At 52.6% G+C, this 21,408-nt stretch overlaps 1 protein-coding gene across 1 annotated transcript in view; it reads left to right on the forward strand.

The window, feature by feature from the left end:
• The window catches only part of Siglec1 (sialic acid binding Ig like lectin 1), a 40,201-nt gene extending 20,693 nt beyond the window's left edge, over nt 1-19,508 (forward strand). The window contains exons 3-23 of the mRNA XM_090352057.1: nt 2,763-2,837; nt 3,165-3,524; nt 3,744-4,040; nt 4,527-4,793; nt 5,119-5,373; nt 6,453-6,752; nt 7,315-7,572; nt 8,406-8,741; nt 9,319-9,573; nt 9,812-10,114; nt 11,653-11,913; nt 12,002-12,313; nt 13,624-13,872; nt 14,143-14,412; nt 14,496-14,747; nt 14,931-15,233; nt 15,784-16,047; nt 16,808-17,110; nt 17,289-17,391; nt 17,870-17,942; nt 19,093-19,508. Coding sequence (XP_090208183.1) covers nt 2,789-2,837; nt 3,165-3,524; nt 3,744-4,040; nt 4,527-4,793; nt 5,119-5,373; nt 6,453-6,752; nt 7,315-7,572; nt 8,406-8,741; nt 9,319-9,573; nt 9,812-10,114; nt 11,653-11,913; nt 12,002-12,313; nt 13,624-13,872; nt 14,143-14,412; nt 14,496-14,747; nt 14,931-15,233; nt 15,784-16,047; nt 16,808-17,110; nt 17,289-17,391; nt 17,870-17,942; nt 19,093-19,200 — 5,178 coding nt within the window. The 5' untranslated portion in view covers nt 2,763-2,788 and the 3' untranslated portion in view covers nt 19,201-19,508. The remainder of the gene's footprint in view (nt 1-2,762; nt 2,838-3,164; nt 3,525-3,743; nt 4,041-4,526; nt 4,794-5,118; nt 5,374-6,452; nt 6,753-7,314; nt 7,573-8,405; nt 8,742-9,318; nt 9,574-9,811; nt 10,115-11,652; nt 11,914-12,001; nt 12,314-13,623; nt 13,873-14,142; nt 14,413-14,495; nt 14,748-14,930; nt 15,234-15,783; nt 16,048-16,807; nt 17,111-17,288; nt 17,392-17,869; nt 17,943-19,092) is intronic.
• The last annotated feature ends 1,900 nt before the right edge of the window (nt 19,509-21,408 follow it).

Consider the following 21,408-nt stretch of genomic DNA (forward strand, 5'->3'; position numbering starts at 1 on the left):
TAGAACGAGCATCAGAATTTTATTATTATTTTTCCACATGTGAATTCTATTCTACATCATAGCCACAGACCACATTGTGTTTAGCCATTCTTCCATCGATGGACATTTAAGCTGCTTTCCATCTTTTGGGGGTCCCTGTCTTCAACACTTTCCCCACCCCGTGTGTGTGTGTGTGTGTGTGTGTGTGTGTGTGTGTGTGTGTGTGTGTGTGTGTGTGCATATGTGTATGAGTAAATTTGTGGGATCACATTCTGATTCTATATTGAGTTTTTGAACAAGTTCAAACTGATTTTCGCAGTAGTGGCTCTGTTTCACCCATGTATATTTTGGACCCATTTCTGGTATCCTGTTAACTGCAGAGTCACCCTGTGGCACAGGGCCTGCCTTCTTGAGGGCTGTAGACAGTAGGCACTTAATTCATGGCTCCAATTTCCTGAGCACTCCTCAGAGAAGGGGAGGGGAAAGGAGAGAAGGGGAGAGGAGAAGAGAGGCCCATCAAAGAAAGGAGTGCTACTCTCATCTACCCACCCAGCAAGGTGATATGGGTCTGGTGACTGAAGCCACATGTCTGAGGTCTCACTGCCCTTTGCACTAGTCCTTACCCTCCCATGACATCTACTGAACCTGCACGTACAATGGCGAGAATACGCCAAACCTCCTAAAATAGGCTTGTTTATCAATTTGGCTTAAAACTAGATAGCTAGCTAGATAGATAGATAGATAGACAGACAGATAGAGATATATATTATTTTCTTTCTTTCTTTTTTTTTTTTTTGGTACTGGGGATCACACCCAGGACGTTGCCCTTGCTAGGCAAGCGCTTTGCCACTGAGCTATATCCTAGCCCTATATTTTGTTTTAAAGAAAAGACACTGGAATTTTCAAAAGTTCTGTATGGGGAGGAAATTTTTTCAAGCCCTTCTTGAGACTTCATCTAACTCAAATTACTTTCAATTGGGATTTACTATTTAATTCATGGCACCTGCTGGCCATGAGCGGCAACTTGATATCTACACTGTGGGTTTCTTCCCTCTAGGCTGCTGGCTTGACTTTGAAATGATTTAAATGCCCCTTTCTCCCCCACCCCACCCCGACCTGCTTTTGAAATAAGCTTGTTCGAGATCTTTTGCGTGAGCCCGTTTTTCACCCATATGGACCAAAACGCTTTCTGCTCCTTCATGTTTGTGGGATGTGTGTTGTGCCACTTCCTTGCCCCTTCTCTAATCCCCTGAGGGACCATATCTCACCGTGGCCCACTGGGTACCTGGGCAAATCAGCACTGTGATAGGCCACATCTCTTGAGCCCTGGTCCTCTGAAGTGGCTGTTCATTGTGCCAAGGAGAAAGCAGACGGAGAGAGACTACAGGGACTCCTCTGGGAGAGTTTCGGCCATGCATGCTGCACTTTGAAGGGGAAACAAGGGCTTAGCCAGCCAAGTTTGCTGTGGAGACGGCTGGCAACGAGAGACCCCAAGAACAGACAGGACTGCCCCCGAGTGGTGGCTCAGTCAGGAATGGGGGCCTTTCATGTTCCTTTTTTGAGGGGATAATTTTAAATTGCTATTATAAAGGAATAGAGAAGTTACAGTTACATAAATCAGGTAAAGAGTGCATTTCCTTTTGGACAATGTCCCCCTTCCCGCGCGCGTGTGTGTGTGTGTGTGTGTGTGTGTGTGTGTGTGTGTGTGTGAGTCCTGGGGCTTGAACTCAGGGCCTGGGCACTGTTCCTGAGCCTTCTTATGCTCAAGGCTTGAGCCACAGCACCCCTTCTGGGTTTTTCTGAGTAGTGTATTGGAGATAAGAATCTCACAGATTTTCCTGACCCAGCTGGCTTTGAACCATGATCCTCAGATCTTAGCCTTCCGAGTAGCTAGGATTACAGGTGTGAGCCATTAGTGCCCAGCTTCTCCCAGGTTTTTCCTCCCATCCCCACTCACAAGAGGTACAGTTCATTTTCAATCTAGTGCTTAGTGCGTACCACTGCTACGTTTGTTCACTCTTTGTCCCTCTATTTCTGTGTCTCCTCTTACACTCCCTAAGACATATAGATGAAAAAACAGAACAAAAAGAAAAGGAAACAAAAACAGAAAAAGAGGAAAAAACCCTCTACTTTCCATTTCCTGGAGTTCATTTCAATAAAGGTTATGTTGTCTGATCCGATGCACACAGGCATTGTGACTTTCTGTTTCTCTCCTGGGCCTTTGACATTTCATAGGCAAAAGGGAGCCACCAAAGGGTTTTGATGTCAGAAGGAGAACTCTTTAAGTCAGCATTTTGTTCAGTTCACTTCAGTCCTGCTTTGGCTTCTAGCTGGTAAGACTGGAGGTAGGAAGATAATGTCAAATAAGATGTTATCCTGTTTACTGGGTGACCTGGACTAACCCACTGGGCCTCTCTGGGCACAGATATCATTGGTTTGGGTGGTACGGAGGGGGCCAGGGTGGAGGGCAGAAGAGACACAGCTGTTCCCAGCCCTTGGGGCTGTGCCCTGAGTGATGGGAAAGCAGAACTTGGGGTGGGGCCAAGGCACACTCTAGCCACCGCAGCAGTGAGGATATTTCTAGGCAGGGCCTGAGCCAGAACTCTAGCTGGTGGCTGCCTAGAACTGTGTGGGAGCTCTATCCTCTCACAGGGTCAGCCAGCATAGTGGTTGGGAGACCCAGGGCTGAGCTTTGAGAGGCGGTGTTGCTGAGAGAGGCTTTGCCCTGAGGTGTCCTGGGGAGTCTGCTGGGTGCTCAGGAGCCCTGTGTGCTACCTTCTTAGGCATCAGAACCAGCCAAGAGCCTGCTATGCGCTTCCTGATTTGCCTGTTCCTCCTGGCCACCATCTTCCCTCCAGGTGAGCTGGGGGCCGAGTGCGCCCCTCCCCAGCCTCAGAGGCCCTGTCCTGCAGGCTGGACTAGAGACCTAGATCAGCTTTGGCTGCTAAACTCAAGGGCGCAGGGAAGCGTTGGCAGGGACCTGAGTAGGGGGCTAAGATCTCCATGTCAACTTGCCAAACCTCTGAGCAATTCCCAGGCAAGGGCCCCCTCCTTTTCTTACAGGCACCATGAGCGGGCCCATGCTAGAGGCTCACTGGAGAGATGAGTTTGGGGGTTCACATGGGAGTACCTTTATCAGGGTTGTATCATCTTCTCAGCTCTCCCTCTTCCCACCCTCTACTCAGGCCAGACGTCCTGGGGTGTCTCCAGTCCCAGACAGCTGCCAGGAGTGAAAGGTTCCTGTCTGCTCATCCCCTGCATTTTCACCTTCCCATCCGATGTGGAGGTGCCCGAGGGGATCACAGCCATTTGGTACTTTGACTATACGGAAAAGCGGCAGGTGGTGAGCCACTCAGCGAACCCGGGGCTGGTGGAAGCCCGCTTCCGTGGCCGAGCCCGGCTGCTCGGGAACCCGAAGAACAAAGTATGCAACCTGTTGTTGACTGACCTGCAGCCAGAGGACTCCGGCACCTACAGCTTCCGCTTTGAGATCTCTGAGACCAACCGCTGGTTAGATACCAAAGGCACCTTAGTCACAGTGACCGGTGAGGAATGGGGACCCCACACCCCTGACACTAGCCCTGGCTCCTAGCTGCAGCTCCCGGCCTTGTGTCATCCCCGTTTCACCCTTCCCATCACCCAAGTGGGACTGGCGGTGAAACACAGAAAGACCCTGCGGATGACTCACGCCTCCAGCTGGGTTCTAGCACCAGAGATGCCAGGTGTAAAGTGCCATGCTGATTCATTCCTGTCTTTGTCCTCAGAGGAGCCCAGCATGCCGACCATTGCGTCCCCAGTGGAGCTGCATGAGGGCATGCACGTGATCTTCAACTGCTCCACACCCTACGTGTGCCCGCACGAGCACAACAGCCTGCTATGGCAGGGCCAGGACCCCAGTCGCTCTGCCACCTCCAACCACCAGGAGCTCGAGCCCACTGGTGTTAGCCAGGTGGAGACCCTCTACATGGCCTTGTCCTGGCAGGACCATGGCCGGAGCCTGAGCTGCAAACTCACTCTTGCCAATCGCATGAGTCAAAGCGAGGTTCACCTTCGTGTACAGTGTGAGTGGAAGGGGACACACCTCATTTCTGAGGGGCTGGCCTAGGATTTGAAGGGCCAAGCTAGACAGAAGAAAAGGGGAGATAGAGGGCCCCAGAAGAGAAGCTGCCACGTAGCTTTAGGGGTCAGGAGTTATACAGTGGCTAACTCTTCTGAGGGCCTAGTCTGTGGCTCTTCCCTTACTAACAGCCACCAGAGGCCACGAAAGCAAGCAGTGTGGTGCTTATGGTCTTACCTGTGCAACTCACCTCTGAGTAGACTAGACTGAATGGACGGGGTCATAAAGTAGAAAGTGAGAGAAGGCAGTGTAAGCTGGACACTAGGCCAAGCATCGCCGTGACAGAGCAGTGGAGGAGGAGGGTATCGTGGGAGAGAAGGATCCTGGGAATCGGTGCTTTCTCTGAGCGGCCTCCTTAGAGCAGAGTTTTGGAAAAGAAGCATGCCAGCCCTTCTTGGCACCTCACTTGGCATGCTTTGGTGCCTTGCAGATGCCCCCAAGGGTGTGGAGCTTCTTCTGAGCCCCTCGGGGCGGAACATCCTTCCAGGTGATCTGGTCACATTCACCTGCCAAGTCAACAGCAGCTACCCCGCTGTCAGTGTCGTGCAGTGGTTCAAGGACGGGGAGCTGCTTAAAGCTGATGGCCGTGTGCTGCAGCTGCCCCAGGCAGCCTGGAGTGATTCTGGGACCTACACCTGCCAAGCAGGGAACAGAGTGGGCTCTTTGATCTCATCCCCCGTCAGCCTCCACGTTTTCAGTGAGTCCAGGGTGAAGCTGGATCTAGACCAAGGGTGAGGTAGGGTCTGGATGTCTGGGGCTCAGGGAGCTGGGCCAGGGAAGTCAGAGGCTGCTGTAGTCCAGCGTCCCTGGGATGTGCAACCGATGACAGTTTATCCTGCAGAGGAGCTATCAGAAGGAACTGGTAACTGGGACAGAGACTCCAGGAGTTCTGGGGTCTTGGGGACTGTGTGTGGAGGGGGGTGCAGTGGGGTCTGCAGAGATTGGTTGACAGCCACCTGGGACTCTGAGGAGCTGGTGTCGGAGCTCAGCTGGGAGCCAGTGTACTCTGTGCTGCTTTTCAGTGGCTGAGGTCAAGGTCAGTCCTGAGGGTCCCATCCTGGAGAACCAGACGGTGACGCTGGCCTGCAACACGCCCAAAGAGGCTCCCAGTGAGCTTCACTACAACTGGTACAAGAACAATATCCTGCTGGATGGCGTCCACGGCCCCTTCCTGCAGCTGCCTAAGGTCACCGGCCCTGACACAGGCTTCTACTTCTGTGAGGTGCAGAACACCCAGGGCAGCGAGCGTTCCGGCCCTGTCAGTGTGGTAGTCCAGTGTAAGTGGCCAGTCTCCAGTGCCCCTGTCACCTAGCAGAGCCAGGGGACAAGATCCCATAGGAAGTCCAGGGTCCCTGGCATGCAAGCTTCAAGGCCACTCAGCCCAGATGAGGATTTTTGTAGCCACGTGGCCTGAATTCATATCCCAGGTCTGTACACCTGAGCAAGGCTTTGACATCCCTGGACTCATTTTCTTCCTACTTAAAAAAAATAGTTTGGCCTAGTGGTAGAATGCTTGCCTAGCATGCACACAGACCTGGGTTCAATTCCTCAGTATTACATACATAGAAAAAGCCGCAAGTGGTGCTGTGGCTCAAGTGGAAGAGCTCTAGCTTTGAGAAAAACAGTGCTCAGGCCCTGTGTTCAAGGCCCAGGACTGGCAAAAAAAATAGTTTATGCCCATAGATCATATTTGTGATCCCAGTTATTCAGGAGATTTGAGAATCACAGTTCAAAGCCAACACAGATAGGAAAGTCCATTAGATTCTCACCTCCAATTAACCAGTGAAAAGCCAGAAGTGGGGGCTGTGGCTCAAATGTTCGAGTGCCAATCTTGAGCAAAAGAGCTAAGGGTCAGCACCCAGTCCCTGAGTTCGTGCCTCAATAATGGCACAAAAAATAGTTTATTTGAAAATAGCTTTGAACTTGTGAAAAGTTGCAAGTATAGTACAAACAATTATGTGCTTTCTTATGATACAGGAGTTTGAGCTCAGGGTCTTGTGCTTGCTAGGTTTGCTGGCTCAGCTGTTGTTTTTACTATTTGAGCCAGGCCTCTCTCAGGAGGGGCAGTCAGTCTCATGGTCCCTCCAATTCTTGCTTATGGTGCTGTCTGCTGCCCAGTTCCTACCAGATCTCTAATCTTAAAATGGACCCTGACCCTGACCCTGGCTGGCTGATCACGAGGACTGGTGGGGCCAGCAGAGTGACTTGCCCAGTCTAGGGGCTACTGTGTTATTTGGCTAGCATTCAGGAGTTGCTGGGATTGTTCACTGTCCCAGGGCATTATGGGTCCTAGGCTCTAATGGGAGTGCAAGAAGGCTCTATTGGAGAGTCACAGGTCCCCTTCTGGTCCCCACAGACCCACCTGGCACCCCAGATATCACTGCCTTTCTGGAGACAAAGGCTGGGCTGATGGGGATCCTTCATTGCTCAGTGGTCAGTGAGCCTGTGGCCACACTAGTGCTGTCACTCGGAGACCACATCCTGGCCTCCAGCTCTGGGAAGAATGATTACAGCTCACGCTTCAGCGTCTCCTCGGCTCCCAACTCCCTGCACCTAGAGATCCGAGACCTGCAGCCAGCGGACAGTGGGCAGTACAAGTGCTCAGCCAACAACTCCCTTGGAAATGCCACCTCCTCCTTGGATTTCTTTGCCAATGGTAACATGGGCACAGGCTGCAGGGGGTGAGTGGAGGGAGGCCTAGATAGAGGCCTTCTCTACAGGAATCTAGAGGATTCAGCTAAGAGGCTGAAGTAGTTGCTAGGTCCCCATCCAAGCTCCTCAGAGGCTCCTAGCAAGCAAGGCAAAAATGGAAATACTCTTTTTTGTACACACTGACATTAAACTTACAAGGTCCTTTATAAACAATGTTTATTTCACATTTATTGAGCTTTTGGTGCAGGCTCCCTGCTAGGAGTTAGATGTGGGAAACCAAACAGAGAAGCAAAATCCAGAATCTCTGCTGTCAGAATAAACTTTACACCTAGCTAGTGAGTAGATCAAGCCAGGCTGGGGATACAAGGCCCAGCATCCTTCTGAACTGCATTATAGTACATCTGAGTTGGCATTCTGGGTCATGTCCCCTGATCTAGCACAATGCCCATGTCTTACCAGTTAGGCGTGGAGAAGAGAAGCCTAGAGGGGCTTCTTATAACAGGTAGCATGAGGAAAGGGAGCCTCACAGCCTCACCCCTGCCTCCTCCTTTTTCCCGGTCTCCCAGCGGCCCGCCTCCTCATCACCCCGGCATCCCAGGTGGTAGAAGGGCAAGCAGTGACTCTGACCTGCAAGAGTGGCCTGAACCCAACGCCCAGCACTCGCTTCTCCTGGTACCTGCATGGAAACTTGCTTTCGGAGGGCAGCAGCAGCAGTCTCCTGATCCCCGAGGCCTCCATCATCGACGCAGGCTCCTACCACTGCAGGGCCCAAGATGGCAGCAGGACCAGCGAACCCTCCCAGCCTGTGGTTCTCACTGTGCTCTGTGAGCAGCCATGGCCTGCTGTGGGGAGGGTCAGCCCCCTGGGACCACCAGCCCTCCCCCCACCTCCCAACCCTGTCCTGGCCTGGGCTCCGTGTCAGGAAGGTGGTCAGAGGCCCAGTCGCTGTACACTTCAAGTGGGAGATGACTCGAAGGTCTCTTCTATAGCCTCACAGCTTCCCTCCCGTCACAGCCCCGTTGTCCCTAGCTTCGACCTCCTTACGTTCCCATACCCAAAATGTCCTTTTGGCTGGTCCAGGGTGCAATACGATAGCAAGTGTGCCTATGCGCTTTGGCGGAGCCCTCCTGGGCTCCAACATGCTAGGGCAGAAAGAAGCCCCCAGCATGGGGACAGCCAGCCCTTTGGCAAGAGTGGGCGCTTCGATGTGGGGCCATATTGAAACCCAGATCTCCCCTGGAGGGTGAGCAGGCAGTATCCTGGGACCACAGTGAGGGCAGCTCCTTGAGTTTCGTGGTGTCTGAGTGAGATTATGTAGGTAGTTGTTGGCTGTTAATTAGATCATCGATTTCAGGAAAGCTCTGGAAAGAGGCCATTGTATACATCATGTAGCCTCGCAGGAACAGGGCTGCGCAGGCATAGGCAAGATTTAGGCAGGGTGGCCATACACCCCCTTCCACCCTTTGTCCCAGCTAGTAAACAACTTTTATTCTGGGAGGACTCAGTTTAACATCAGGATGCAGCTTAGTACAAGGAGCTACCCTCACGATCTTGCTCAGTGCCCAACCTGCACAGCTGTTTGTGGCTAATCTGGGGACGTGCCTCAGTGTGCCCTGGCAGAGCCCAGGATAAATATTCCTGCTCCTCCTCTTCACAGATGCCCCCTGCCAGCCCATTTTCACTGCTCAACTGGATCTGGATGCCTCTGGAATTGATGTTGGCCGGCCGGGCCTTCTCTTGTGCCACGTGAAGAGCGATCCCCCAGCCCAGCTACAGCTACTGCACAAGGGCCATGTCGTGGCCACTTCTCAGTCATTGAGCAGCAGCTGTGGCCCACATGGAGACTGCTCCCAGCGCGTGAAGGTCACCAAAGCCCCCAACTTGCTGCGCATGGAGATTCACAACCCAGTGCTGGAGGATGAGGGCGAGTACCTGTGCGAGGCCAGCAACGTTCTAGGCAAAACCTCCATCTCGGCCACATTTAATGCTCAAGGTAAGGGCTTGGAGGGGAGGAGGCAGGAGAGCAGAGGCGGGTGGATGGAGGCAGAGGTCAGAGCTCCAGACCAGGCTTGTTAACCCCCATCCACACACCACCCCTCCCCCACATACTCCAAGAGATGTTGACCAGGCCAAAACCATCTGTGTCAAAAGTAGGAGGAGGCGGAACTGGCCTGAATGACAGGAGATGGGTCCTGGGAGTCTTTTTACCCCTCACCCCCCACTGAGGCATCTCAAAGCTCCAATCAAGGGTGAGAGGAGTGGCTGAAGTGGTAGAGCACCAACTGTCCAATCATTCCAGATGGTTTTCCATCCTGAACAGGCATAGGTAGCAAGACTGAGGCACTGTGGGACAGCTTTCTCCCTTTTTGGTGACCCTCCACCTGCCCCTGATCCCCCAGTGCCCATCTTTTATAGGCTATGCTGTGAGCTTGTTCGTTTCCTGAAGGCACCCCAGGAGGGGTTCTTCCCAAGCTCTTGGCTGGAGGCTGGGGGCCCTGACCCCTGGGGAGGGCAGGGATGGTCAAAGCCAGGCCTGTGTCTGTGTGGTGAACGTGCTGCCTGCTCTCTAGCTACTCGTCTGCTCATCACACCGTCAGCCACACTCCAGGAGGGTGTAGAGGCCAACCTGACCTGCAGTGTGAACTGGGCAACCCCTCACAGCCTTGCCAACTTCTCCTGGTTCCGGAATGGGGTGCTGTGGGCCCAGGGACCTCTGGAGACCATGAGGCTGAGGCCTGTGGCCAGGACTGATGCTGCCAGCTATGTCTGTTGCCTCCTCGAGAATGATGCCCAGCTCTCTGCTGCTGTGGTCCTGAGTGTGCACTGTGGGTGCCGGGCAAGGGCAGGCTTGGGGGCTGGGAGGGTGGAGGGGCCTGGGGGCCAACAGGGCTGAGGCTGGGGGCAAGTGCCTGTCTTGGGCATGCCAGGGTAACTTCATGAAGTATAAATGGTGATGTGGGTGGGGAGACGGATGGGGTAGGGAAGACGGTACGGCAGCCTGAATGTAGTGAATTAGATTAGAATGGCCCAAGCCCCCCCCCCATCTCAACTCTGTTCCTGCAGACCCCCCAGACCCTCCCAAGCTCTCTGCCTTCCTGGATGTGGGCCAGGGCCACATGGCAGTGTTTATCTGCACTGTGGACAGCAGTCCTGTGGCTCACTTGTCCCTGTTCCATGAGGACCACCTCCTGGCCACCAGTCTGGGACCCCAGCACCCACCCCACAGCAGGCTCCAGACCAAGATCACAGCCAACTCCCTGGAGCTGGAGGTCCGAGAACTGGGCCTTGAGGACTCAGGAAACTACCGCTGCATGGCCACGAATGTTCTTGGATCAGCCAATGCCTCGCTTTTCTTCAAGGTCCAAGGTGAGTGTCAGTCCTCCAGTGATGGGGTACACCCCATGCATGTGGGGGGAAAGTCCCTGAGTAGGCTGTCAGCTGTAACTAGGATTAGGGGACAGTTTGTGTCTAGCCAGCAGAGGCCTCTTTTTGCCTCTACTGGATATTTTCACCCAAAATAGCCAAAGCAGCCATGAGGAAGCAGTGACAGCTGTGTAAAGGGACTTGCTTCATTGGAGCGCTTTCTAGCCCAACTAATTTGAGTGTGTGTGTGTGTGTGTGTGTGTGTGTGTGTGTGTGTGTGTGTTTATACCAGTTCTGCGACTTGAATTCAAGGCCTTTTGCTCTCACTTGGCTTTTTCATTTGAGGCTGGTACCTTACTACTTGAACCACAGCTCTACCCTGGCATTTTGCTGATCAATTGGAAATAAGAGTCTCACAGACTTTCCTTCCTGGGTTGGCTTTGAACCACAGCCCTCAGCCCCCAGACTCCTGAGTATTTAGGATTACAGGTGTGAACCACCAGTACCTAGCTTATAGATACATTCTTATATATAACGTAGTCATATTATTTTCTTATAGATTCAAATTTATTTTATATGAACACATATACATAGTACATACATATACATGCATATACACATACACATACATACATAAATATTCTCTATTAAAATTCTCCTTAAGAAAGCCAAGCATAGTGAACATGCCTGTAATCCCAGCACACTCCAGGCTGAGTTAAGGCTGGTCACTATGGTATATGCTTGTAATTTCAGCTACTCAAAGGTATAATTAAAAGGATCACAATCTTTCTATGTTTTTGGGCAATAGAATGAGTATTAGGCCAGCTTGGAATACAAGACTTCGTTTCATGAAGACAAATATGCGTACTTCTTTCATGATGAAAAACAGCAGTAATTTTTGAACGTTGACTTTGGGCCTTGATTCTATGTGTGCTTTCTCATTTGTTTTACTCATTTCCCAGGAAGAAATATTGAGGTCCAGAGACTTAGGAGCTTGCTTGTGAGCACTGGACTAGCCTGCTTCTGATGCCAGGCTGGCCTGGGCTCTGGGTCATTATCCAAACTCCTCCTCTCTCCCCTGCCCTGGGTGCAGGGCCAGGCTGGGAGGACTTGACAAAACTTAGGCTCCATAGCCACCCATCTTCCCTAAGCTATCAGCTGCTGTACTGAGTATAGTTCACAGCTGTCAGGACAGTGGCCTAAACCCTCCATTTCATGGAACCAATATTTGTCAAGAGCTCCACACACAGGGAGGGGCCTGGCACTGCCTGGGTTTACAAGAGACACAAGCTTGGTGCTTAAGAGGTTCACCTTCCTGCGAGGAAGTCTGACTGACACAACTAAATGGAAACTCCAGGTGGTGAGTGACCAGAGCCAGGACAGAGCTCTGTGAAAACAGGTTTCGCAGGTGATGCAGAGACATGCGTGGGGCTAAAGGATGCCTGGCAGTGCATAGAAGGGAAGCTCTGGCTTCTAGACATATGGACCTCTGCGGGCACACACAGCCTCAGGCATCATCTGTGCCTGCTTTCTCCCTACAGAAGCCTGGGTCCAGGTCTCACCATCACCCGAGCTCCGGGAAGGCCAGGATGTGGTGCTCCAATGCCAGGTGCCCATGAGTGTCCCTGACGGGACCTCATACCAGTGGTATCAGAATGGCCACCTCCTTCAGGAGTCGACTTCAGCCACGCTCCGAATTGCAGCCATATCTCCCAGGCAAACTGGGGCCTACCATTGTCAAGTTCAGGTCCCCGGTGCAGCCACCTCCAGCCTGGCCACTCCTGTCAGCCTCCACGTGTCCTGTAAGGGAATGTTTCTCAGTCACGTGTTGGGGAAGGGAGACATTCCCTGATTCTGGGCCAAGCCCTGATCACTCTCTTCCCTCTGCAGACTCTCCACGCCATGCCACGCTCACACCCCTGCTGGCTACCGGCCCGGGACGGCGGAGCATCCTTCTGTGCAGTGTGGTCAGTGATCCTCCCTCCCAGCTTCATCTGCGCCACGGTGACCGCCTGGTGGCCTCCACCCTCCAGGGTGTAGTGGAACTGGCAAACACCTCTTCCCGGCTGCAAGCAGTGGTGTCCCACAATGAGCTTCGCCTGGATATGGAGTTCACAGGGCTAGAGGATGAGGGTATCTACACCTGCGAAGCCACCAATGGCCTGGGCCAGGCCTCAGCTTCAGTTAACTTCGATGTCCAGGGTTAGTGTGTGTGTGTGTGTGTGTGTGTGTGTGTGGTGTCCTGGAGAGGAGAGCAGGTGAGAGAAGTCTAGAAGTCTGGGAGCATAAACACAATCTCTATTCCAACACTGCTCCAAGAGCCATGGTCTCTGACTTGCATTTTATAGATTTTCTCCTCTTCTTTCCTCTTCCTCCTCCTCCTCCTCCTCCTCCTCCTCTTCCTCCTCTTCCTCCTTCTTCTGTGAGTCATGGGGCTTGAACTTGAGCCAGGGGGCTACCTCAGAGCAGTCTTGCTCAAGGCTAGCACTCCACCACTTTGAGCCACAACACCACTTCTAGTTTTCTGTTGATTAATTGATAAGAGATAAGAGTCTCATGGACTGGCTTTGAACTGTGATCCTCAGATCTCAGCCTCCTCAGTAGCAAGGATTACAAGTATGAATCACCAGTGGCTAGCCTTTTTTCTTTCATTCCTTCCCTTCCTCCCTCCTTTCCTCTTTCTCTCCTTTCCTCTCCTCTCCTCCCCTCCCCTCTTCACTCCTCTCTTCTCTTCTCTCTCTAACCCATGCCCCTGCTTCTCTCATGTTGGTACCAGAGCTTGAACTTAGGGCCTTGAGCTTTCACTCTGATTTTTAATTCATAACTAGTGCTCTGTTCCTTGAGCCATATCTCTGATATGGCAATTTTTCTGGTTAATTGGAGATGTCTTACAGGCATTTTTTAAGGGGGAGGGCAGGGTTGGCTTTAAAACAAAAGTCTCACAATAGTTAGGATTACAGGCCTGAGCCACAAGCACCTGGTTGGAAGAGCATTTTTACTAACAGAGAATTTTCCAGGGGTGTCCAGGGGATAAAGCAAATCAGAAAGAGCACCTCAAGGAGAAGGCTAGAATCCTACAGAGTTCCACTTGGGACTGCCATTTCTCCATGACCTCTGAGCTATTTGTGTGTGAGTGTGTGCTGGTCCTGGGCTTGAACTCAGGACCTGGGCATACTCAAGGCTAGTGCTCTGCCTATTGGCCACAGATGCACTTTGGCTTTTGGGGGGGGGTGCGGGGGAAAGGTAGTTAAATGGAAATAAGGGTCTTATAGACTTTCCTGCCAAGTTTGGCTTCCAACCACAACCCTCAGCTCTCAGCTTCCTGCGTAGCTAGGATTATAAGCTTGAGCCATCAGTGCCCAGCTTTCTGAGCAGCTTCTCTAGCAGTCTCCTGAAGCTCACAGAGCTCAGGGACACCTCAGCAAGAGGGGTGAGTGCCCTGCCTTAAGACAGGAGATGATTTACATGGCCTCAGATTTTCACTGATGGCTCTGTCCCTCCTTTGTCCCTAGCCGTGAATGTGCAAGTGTGGCCCAATGCCAGTGTGCAGGAGGGGAAGGAGGTGGCCTTGATTTGCCATGTCTGGAGTAATGAGAAGGCCCAGCTCACCTACACATGGTACCAGGATGGGCAGGAGTGCCAAGGTGCTCAATCTGCCCAGCTCAACGTCACGGTCAAGAACACCACCTCTTATTACTGTGGTGCAAGTCTCCCTGGCCAGGCACCCCGCCTTTCCAGACCTGTCACCTTGAATGTCCTCTGTGAGTCTGGCTATGTGCAAGGGTGGGGATGGGAGGGATGAGTGCATGGGAAGAACCCCACAAGTGTCCAGTCCAGCACTCCATACCTGTCCAGCCGATGGAACACTGGACAAGGGGTATTGCTCTTAGAAGAGGAGCAACACCTCTGATTTGACTACGTGGGGTCCTTGGGTTGGGGAACCAGAACCCTTTTGGACCCCAGTGTCACCTGAAAACTAGCCTCCCCAAAGCTGCCATCTGAGCTTTTCTGGTGTCTTTGGGCCTCTACAGATGCACCCCGTAGCCTGCGCCTGACCTACCTCCTGGACCGCCGAGGAGGGCAGCTGGCCCTGATCCTGTGCACTGTGGACAGCCAGCCCCCTGCCCAGATGACCCTCACCCACGCCGGCCATCTCGTGGCCTCCTCCTCAGCAACCACTGTCCCCAACATCCTGCGCTTGGAACTTCGGGAGCCAAGACCCAGGGATGAAGGGCTCTACAGCTGTTCGGCCAGCAGCCTTCTGGGCCAGGCCAATACATCTCTGGAGCTGTGGCTAGAGGGTGACCTGGGACCAGTGCCACAGGGGAGGGGGTCAGTTGTGATGTCTGACTGGGCCCAGTTGACTCTGACCCCCTTGGTACAGGTGTACACGTGACGCTAGCACCATCAGCTACAGTGCCTGAGGGGAGCCCTGTCACAGTGACCTGTGAGGACCCCACTGCCCGTGCACCCACCCTCTATGCTTGGTACCACAATGGCCACTGGCTGCAGGAGGGGCCAGCCACCTCACTCCAGTTCCCTGTGGCCACACGGGCTCAGGCTGGCTCCTATTCTTGCCAGGTTCAGGATGCTCAGGGCACTCGCAGCTCTCGGCCTGTCGCCCTGCAAGTCCTCTGTGAGTGAGGGATCCTTGACTGGGGCTGTGGAGGCCCTGGCTGAGGGTGGGTGAGGGGCTGCAGTGGCTTAGGAATGGGTCCTTGGGTGGGGGGGAAGAAGGACTTACTAACATCAGCCAGATGGGTAACGAGTCCTACAGGATACCTAAGACTCATTTGTGTCCATTCTGCCCCATGCCCAGATGCCCCTCGGGATGTTGTTCTGTCCTCCTTCTGGGACTCGAGGGCCAGGCTCATGGCCATAGTTCAGTGCACCGTGGACAGTGAGCCACCTGCCGAGTTGACTCTGTCCCACGATGGCAAGGTGTTAGCTACCAGCCGTGAGCTACATGGCTCAACATCTGGGATGGGCCTTGTCCAGGTGGCCCGCAACGCCCTGCGTCTACAGGTCCAAGGTGTACTGGCAGGTGATGATGACACCTATGTGTGTACAGCCCAGAATTCACTGGGATCAGTCAGCACCACTCAGCAGTTACGGGCAGAAGGTGAGTGAGGGAAGAAGGGACCTAGAGTTTAGAATTGGGGTGCTGTGAGGGCAGAGTACCTGTCTTGGACAGGGCTCTGTCTAGCTTGAAAGGGTACAAGGCAGCTCTGCCTGACAGGTGTAATCTGATGGAAGGGGCCCCAGTGCCAGAGAGGGGGATGCGGCTTGACTCTTAGAATCTTCTTTGGAGGGAGAGGGAGGTGTCACCATAGCTAAGGTGCAAAAACCATGGAGGAGAGACATACCCAGCCACCACAGAGCCCCACCATTGCACAGACAGACCTGCCCTGAGAGAGCCAATCCAACTCTGGGTGGCCAATGTGAGGACCAGACGAGGCCTCATCCATCAGATTGCCTGTTTTGTCAGGAGAAGCACACTCTTTCCAGAGAGCCCTCCACGCACCAAAGAAATCCATGCTCTCTCCTCAGCCATCGAAGGGGACACACCATCCCATCTCGGAAAATCCAGACTGCAAGATAGATCGATACTCCACCACACTCAGGGGCAGGACTACCCACCCCTAACCACCTGCCTGTCCTCTTATCTGCAGGTGTGCACGTGGTGGCCGAGCCAGGCCTGCATGTGCCTGAGGGTACAGCTCTGAACCTGAGCTGCAGCTTCCTTGGTGGCCCCAGGTTCCTTGGCAATGCCACCTTCACATGGTTCTGGAATGAGCAGCCACTGCAGGCAGAGCCCATGGCCACACTCATTTTCCCCCGTGTGGCCCGTACCCAGGCTGGCATGTACCACTGCCGGGTTGAGCTCTCTGCCAAAATGGCTGCCACCTCTGTTCCAGTCATGCTGCGAGTGTTGTGTGAGTGTGCTCTCCCCCACCCCGCACCCCTACTTTGCATCTGATTCCCTATACTTCACCTGCCTACCTCAGCCCTTCCTTCTCTTCTGCCTTCATAGAGCAGGGGCATCACAGGTGTAGATTGCTGGGCTGGACTCCTGCTTGACCACCAGCTGTTTATATATGCTCTTATATTTCTGTGTCTTAGTCTCCCCACATCTAAGATGGGTGATATGTCAGCTCCCTCCTATAGGATGTATAGTTATATAGCATGCTGAGTGTCTGGCACATTCCAGGTTCTCATCAGCTTGAGTTTTCTATGCCAACCCTCCATTAGTATCTATACTGCATTAGTCACCAGCTGCTTCAGATCATCTCCAGACTCAGTTCTGTGGATCAGAAGTCTGGGATGGAACTCAGGTGGGCAGTTCTTCTACAAGTATCATCTCCATGGCTGCAGTGATCCAGTAGCTGCATTGGGGCTAGCTGGTGGGAGATGACTTCCACCTCTGTAGCTGTCTGTGGTTGGGCCAGGCTGGCCTGGGCTTCCCCCAAGGCGGAACAGAGAGCAAAACAGAAGTTGCAAGGCTTCTGCAGGCTTAGACCTGAAGTCCCACAAAGTTACTTCTTCGGCCTTCAGTTGGGCAAAGTGAGTCAGACTCAAGGAGGGAGAAAATAGGCTCTTTCTCTACAGCAGAAGTCCAGCAGTCACCTGGGCTGGGCGCCGGGAAGGAGGGTTTTGTGATCACCTTCTGCATTTGACACTCTCTTCTTCCCACAGACCCTCCCAGGATGCCTACCATGACGGCGTTTGTGGAGCCTGAGGGTGGCCTCCAGGGCATCCTGGATTGCCGGGTGGACAGCGAGCCCCCTGCCAGCCTGACCCTCCACCTGGGCGATCGACTCGTGGCCTCTAGCCAGCCCCAGAGTGCGCCTGCGGAGCCACACATCCTTGTGGTAGCCTCCCCCAATGCCCTTAGGGTGAACATTGAGGAGCTGAGGCCTGGTGACCAGGGGGACTATGTGTGCTCTGCCTCCAATGCCCTGGGAGCCACCTCTACCTCAGCCTACTTTGGCACCAGAGGTGAGAAGGAGCTTCATCTCCCCAGCCACGCTGCACAGAGGTCACGTGTCTGCCTTCCCTATGCTAGCACAAACTGATCGCATAGGGGAGGCAGAGGGGTTTGGGCGGTTCACCCTGGAGAAGCATTAGGGGGTTTGGAGTCTTGGTAGCCTCCCTGAGCGCCTTCTGCATGTTCCAGCTGCACGCCGGCTGCATCTGTTCCAGCAGCTGCTCTGGGTCCTAGGATTTCTGGTGATCTTCCTGGGCCTGCTGCTGGGCCTGGGAGCCTGCTACATCTGGAGGTGGGTCCAGAGGGGCTATTTCCTCTAACACCTAGCCCTCCTTTATTTATTTATTTGTTTGTTTGTTTTGCCAGTCCTGGGGCCTGAGTAATGTCCTTGGGCTTTCTAAAGACTAGAGCTCTACCACTTGAGCCACAGCAACCACTTCCAGCTTATTTTTAAGTATGTGGTACTGAGGAATCGAACCCAGGTCTGTGTGCATGCTAGGCAAGCACTTTACCACTATTACTCTACCACTCCTGGCCCTGCCTTTCCTTTAAAGAACCTTTCTCCCAGTAAATTCACAGCCCATTTCCTGTAAATTTCAGAAATACTTCCAGAACTGGCCCTACATCCAGCTTTTCTGTAGCTTTCTTCTCTCCATTACAGGGCTCCTCTCACCTGTGCAATGGGTGGCCTGGAGCCAGCACCTGGGGAGGGAAGGGAGGTAGTGGAGACGATGGGGAGTGGAGGCCTGAGTCCATTCTTGCCTATACAGAGGAAGGCGTTCTCACAAGAGTGCCATGAAGGAGAACTCGTTGGAGATGCCTTCTCAGAAAGAAACCATGCAGGTACCCAACACACACATGCTTTTGTCAGTACTACTGACACCCCTCTAAAATCTGTACTTCCTGGCTGCTGGCTGCTGGCTGAATGGAGCCTGGGATGAGGGGAGGTAGGAGGGAACTACCAGGAGCCAGGACCTCATGCCTATAATCCTAGCTACTTCAGGGGCCTGAGATCTCAAGTCCAGAAGACTCGTATCTCTAATTAACCACTAGAAAACCAGAAGTGGCACTGTGGCTTCAGTGGTAGAGTACCATCCTTGAGCTGAAGAGCTCAGGGACAGTACCCAGGCTGAGAGTTCAAGCCCTATGACTGACAAAAAAAAAAAAAGGAATAACTAAACGTAAGAGTAGCCACATGGTAACTGGTCTTCCTGATGACTCAAATGGACTTTCTAGTCCTAGCAGAATCAAATCACTACCATTTTCACCATTTTCAAGTCACATGTTCTGATTCACCTACATTAATCTATCTATCTATCTATCTATCTATCTATCTATCTATCTATCTATCTATCTGTAGTAGGGTTTGAACTGGGAGCTTCATTGCAGGCAGATGCTCTCCCATTGAGCCATGCCCCTTTTGTGATTTAGTTGTTCTTCAGGTAGGATCTTGCATTGTGTTGGCTGCCCGAGGACCCCAATCCCCTCCCCATGCCTTTCACCTAGCTGGAATCACAAATGTGATTCCATGCCCAGCTTATTTGTGTGAGATGGAGTCTCCCTAACTCTTTGTCTAGGTCTGGCCTCAAAGTATGATTGTCTAAATCTCTGCCTCCCAAGTAGCTAAGGTCACAGACGTGAGTCACTGACTGTGCCCAGCTTCACAGCCTTGTGTTTTGGGTTTCCTTCTACACGCCCGAGCCTGGCCATCACTGGACAGGGGTGAAAATCTGGTTCCTCTCTGCTGAGATTTCCCCTTCTGCCTGATGACTGACCTGGTGGGCCAGGGTCTGAGCCACAGTGTCAGCCACGTGCATTCCCATCAGTCCCTTGGAATCTCTACCTAGGGATACTGGGGGTGACGGAGGGTATCTACCCTTGCACCCAAAGTCGTCCAGTAACCAGGGTTTTCTTTGTGGGAAGCTCCTTGATCCTGATGCAGGTTCGTCCTATGATCTGTCCTGAGCTCACCGGTGGCCTTACCTGCCCTCAGGAGGAGGAAGTTGCGGATGCCTGTGACCATCCAGACACTGTGAAGAAGGCAGCATTGGGTCCTGCCAACCTCTGCAGAAACAGAATCGTGACATCCCATTTTCTATGACCCATCTCTGAGCCTCTTGTCTCAAAGAAAAATGGGGGATGAGAGGTGATGTGAACCCCAATCTACTCAGGAAGGTGTTGACGCATAGGGACCCTGAAGAGAACTGAGTTATCGTGTGGTCCACTCCAGTTTCCTCTGGAGCTGTTCTCTCCCTCCCATTCTCTTCCAAAGGAGGCTCTGTTCCTTCAGAGCTTTCTCCTCAGAGCCCAGCCTGGATTCCGTGTGTGAAGAGCCTCTGTGTTCTCATGGACTTGCCAAGACACCCTGTGCCAGATGGAATACATCTAATAAGACACCAAATACCGTAACTGTAACATGACAGGATTTTATTTTTCTCTCCCATGCTATTCTGGCTATGCTATGGTGATATAAGGTGTTGGGATTCTGGGTCTTTCATGCTTTTCTCCATTCCCAAGATGTTGCCTTCAAATGTGAGGTTTGCAATGGTTCCACCATGCCCAGGTTCCCTCTTGCACAAAGAAAGGAGAGGAAGTAGAAAGCACACTCATCCCCATTGCTCACAGAGCCTGGAAGGTGCCCACACCAATCAGTTACTTCCCGTTGGCCAGATTTTGCTCACATGATCACCCCAAGTTACAAGGGAGACTGGAAGATGTAGTTCATATTCAGAGTCCAGATTATATTTAGAAACATTTAACTCTGAAAGGCCTCCCTGCAGAGGGTATCTATACGCATGCTTACAAGCTTGGCTCTACCACTGGAGCCATGCCACCAGTCCAGTTGACTAATTAGAGATGAAGTTTCAAAGACCTTTCTGTCTGGGATGACTGAATTATCATCCTTCAGGTCTCAGCCTCCTGGGTCTCAGTGAGGAGTATAGACTTTGTTCCTGAGACTTTCAACACCTATGGGAATGCCATCCATAGCTCATGTTCTGCCTCAGTGTACCAGGCCATTTCTTCACACAGTAACAATGAGGAAATCAAGAGGATCTGGTGGTCTGAAGAGGGTGGGGTAGGCCAGGCAGTGAGGATGCATGAGCAGGTAGCCTCGTGCAGTATCTGGCCCCTGAAAGAAGAGGCCATGGTTTCCATTTCTCCCCACCCCATCACAGAGACTGACATCTCCATGAGAAGGATTCCATCAGCCACCCTTGGTTCTGTTCCAGGTGCATGCCTTTCCGTGAGCCAATGAGCTCCGGCCTTTTCCGGGAGGCCCGCACAGCAAGGGTTTCTAAGACCAATGAGGGCTGTCAGAAAGGACTAAAGTACTCCTGGGAAATCAAGGACTGAGGGAGCCATTTCTCATGTGGGCTAACATCATCCCTGGTAGCCTTGTAGAAGAGGGGGTAGGAGCAAGGCTCTAGGGTTTAGGCTGAGAAACATGGAGAGCAGTGGGCATTGGCACGCAAGCTGACAGGTGGGGAAAAGTAAGAGTTAGGTTTGAGTAGCTGAGGCCGCACTTCTCTTGTTTCTCCCTTCCTCCCTCCCTCCCTCGCTCCCTCCCTCTCTCCCTCCCTCCCTCCCTCACTCCCTCGCTCCCTTTGCTCTATGTCTCTCTGTCTCTGTCTCTGTCTCTGTCTCTGTGTGTGTGTGTGTGTGAATGTGCTGGTACTCGAGCTTGAACTCCAGACCTATGCACTGTCCCTTAGCTTTTTCACTCAGGGCTGGCACTCTATCACTTCTAGCTTTTTGCTGGTTCATCAGCAATAAAAGTTTTATGACTTTCCTGCAGAGGCTGGCTTTGAACTACAGTTCTCAGACTTCAGCTTTCTAGTAGCTGGGATTATAGGCATGAGCCCCAGCATCATTTTATTTTTTTCTTCTCCCATTCCTTTTTGTACCTGATCACCACACACTTCCTGAGAGCCTGCACCACCCCTCCAGTGAACTTCCATCTGTGCGCAACTCAGTGAGCTCTCTTACAACCTTCTGGGTTAGAGTAGACAATTCCTTCAAAAGAATGTATGTCCCCCTTGGATTGGAGGGTGCTGGGGAGGGCGAGTTTAATCTACTCTAGTGATCCAAAGTCCTCCAGACCTTAAAGTATACTTGTAATTGAAGTATAAGAAACACGGAAAAGTGCACACAGCAGAAGCAAGTGGAGCTCAGACAACTTCTCCACATCAAGAAACACTAGCACCTGCACCTGGGACCACCCCACCCCTCCGGGCTCAGCCCCTCAATTCTAGTTGCCAGCTTGACTTTGCACACCACAGATTTGAGTTGCCTGTGTTGGAACTTTGTA

The sequence above is a fragment of the Megascapheus bottae genome, chromosome 18 (genome assembly GCF_031878675.1).
Source record: "Megascapheus bottae isolate mThoBot1 chromosome 18, mThoBot2.hap1, whole genome shotgun sequence".
Lineage (NCBI taxonomy): Eukaryota > Metazoa > Chordata > Mammalia > Rodentia > Geomyidae > Megascapheus > Megascapheus bottae.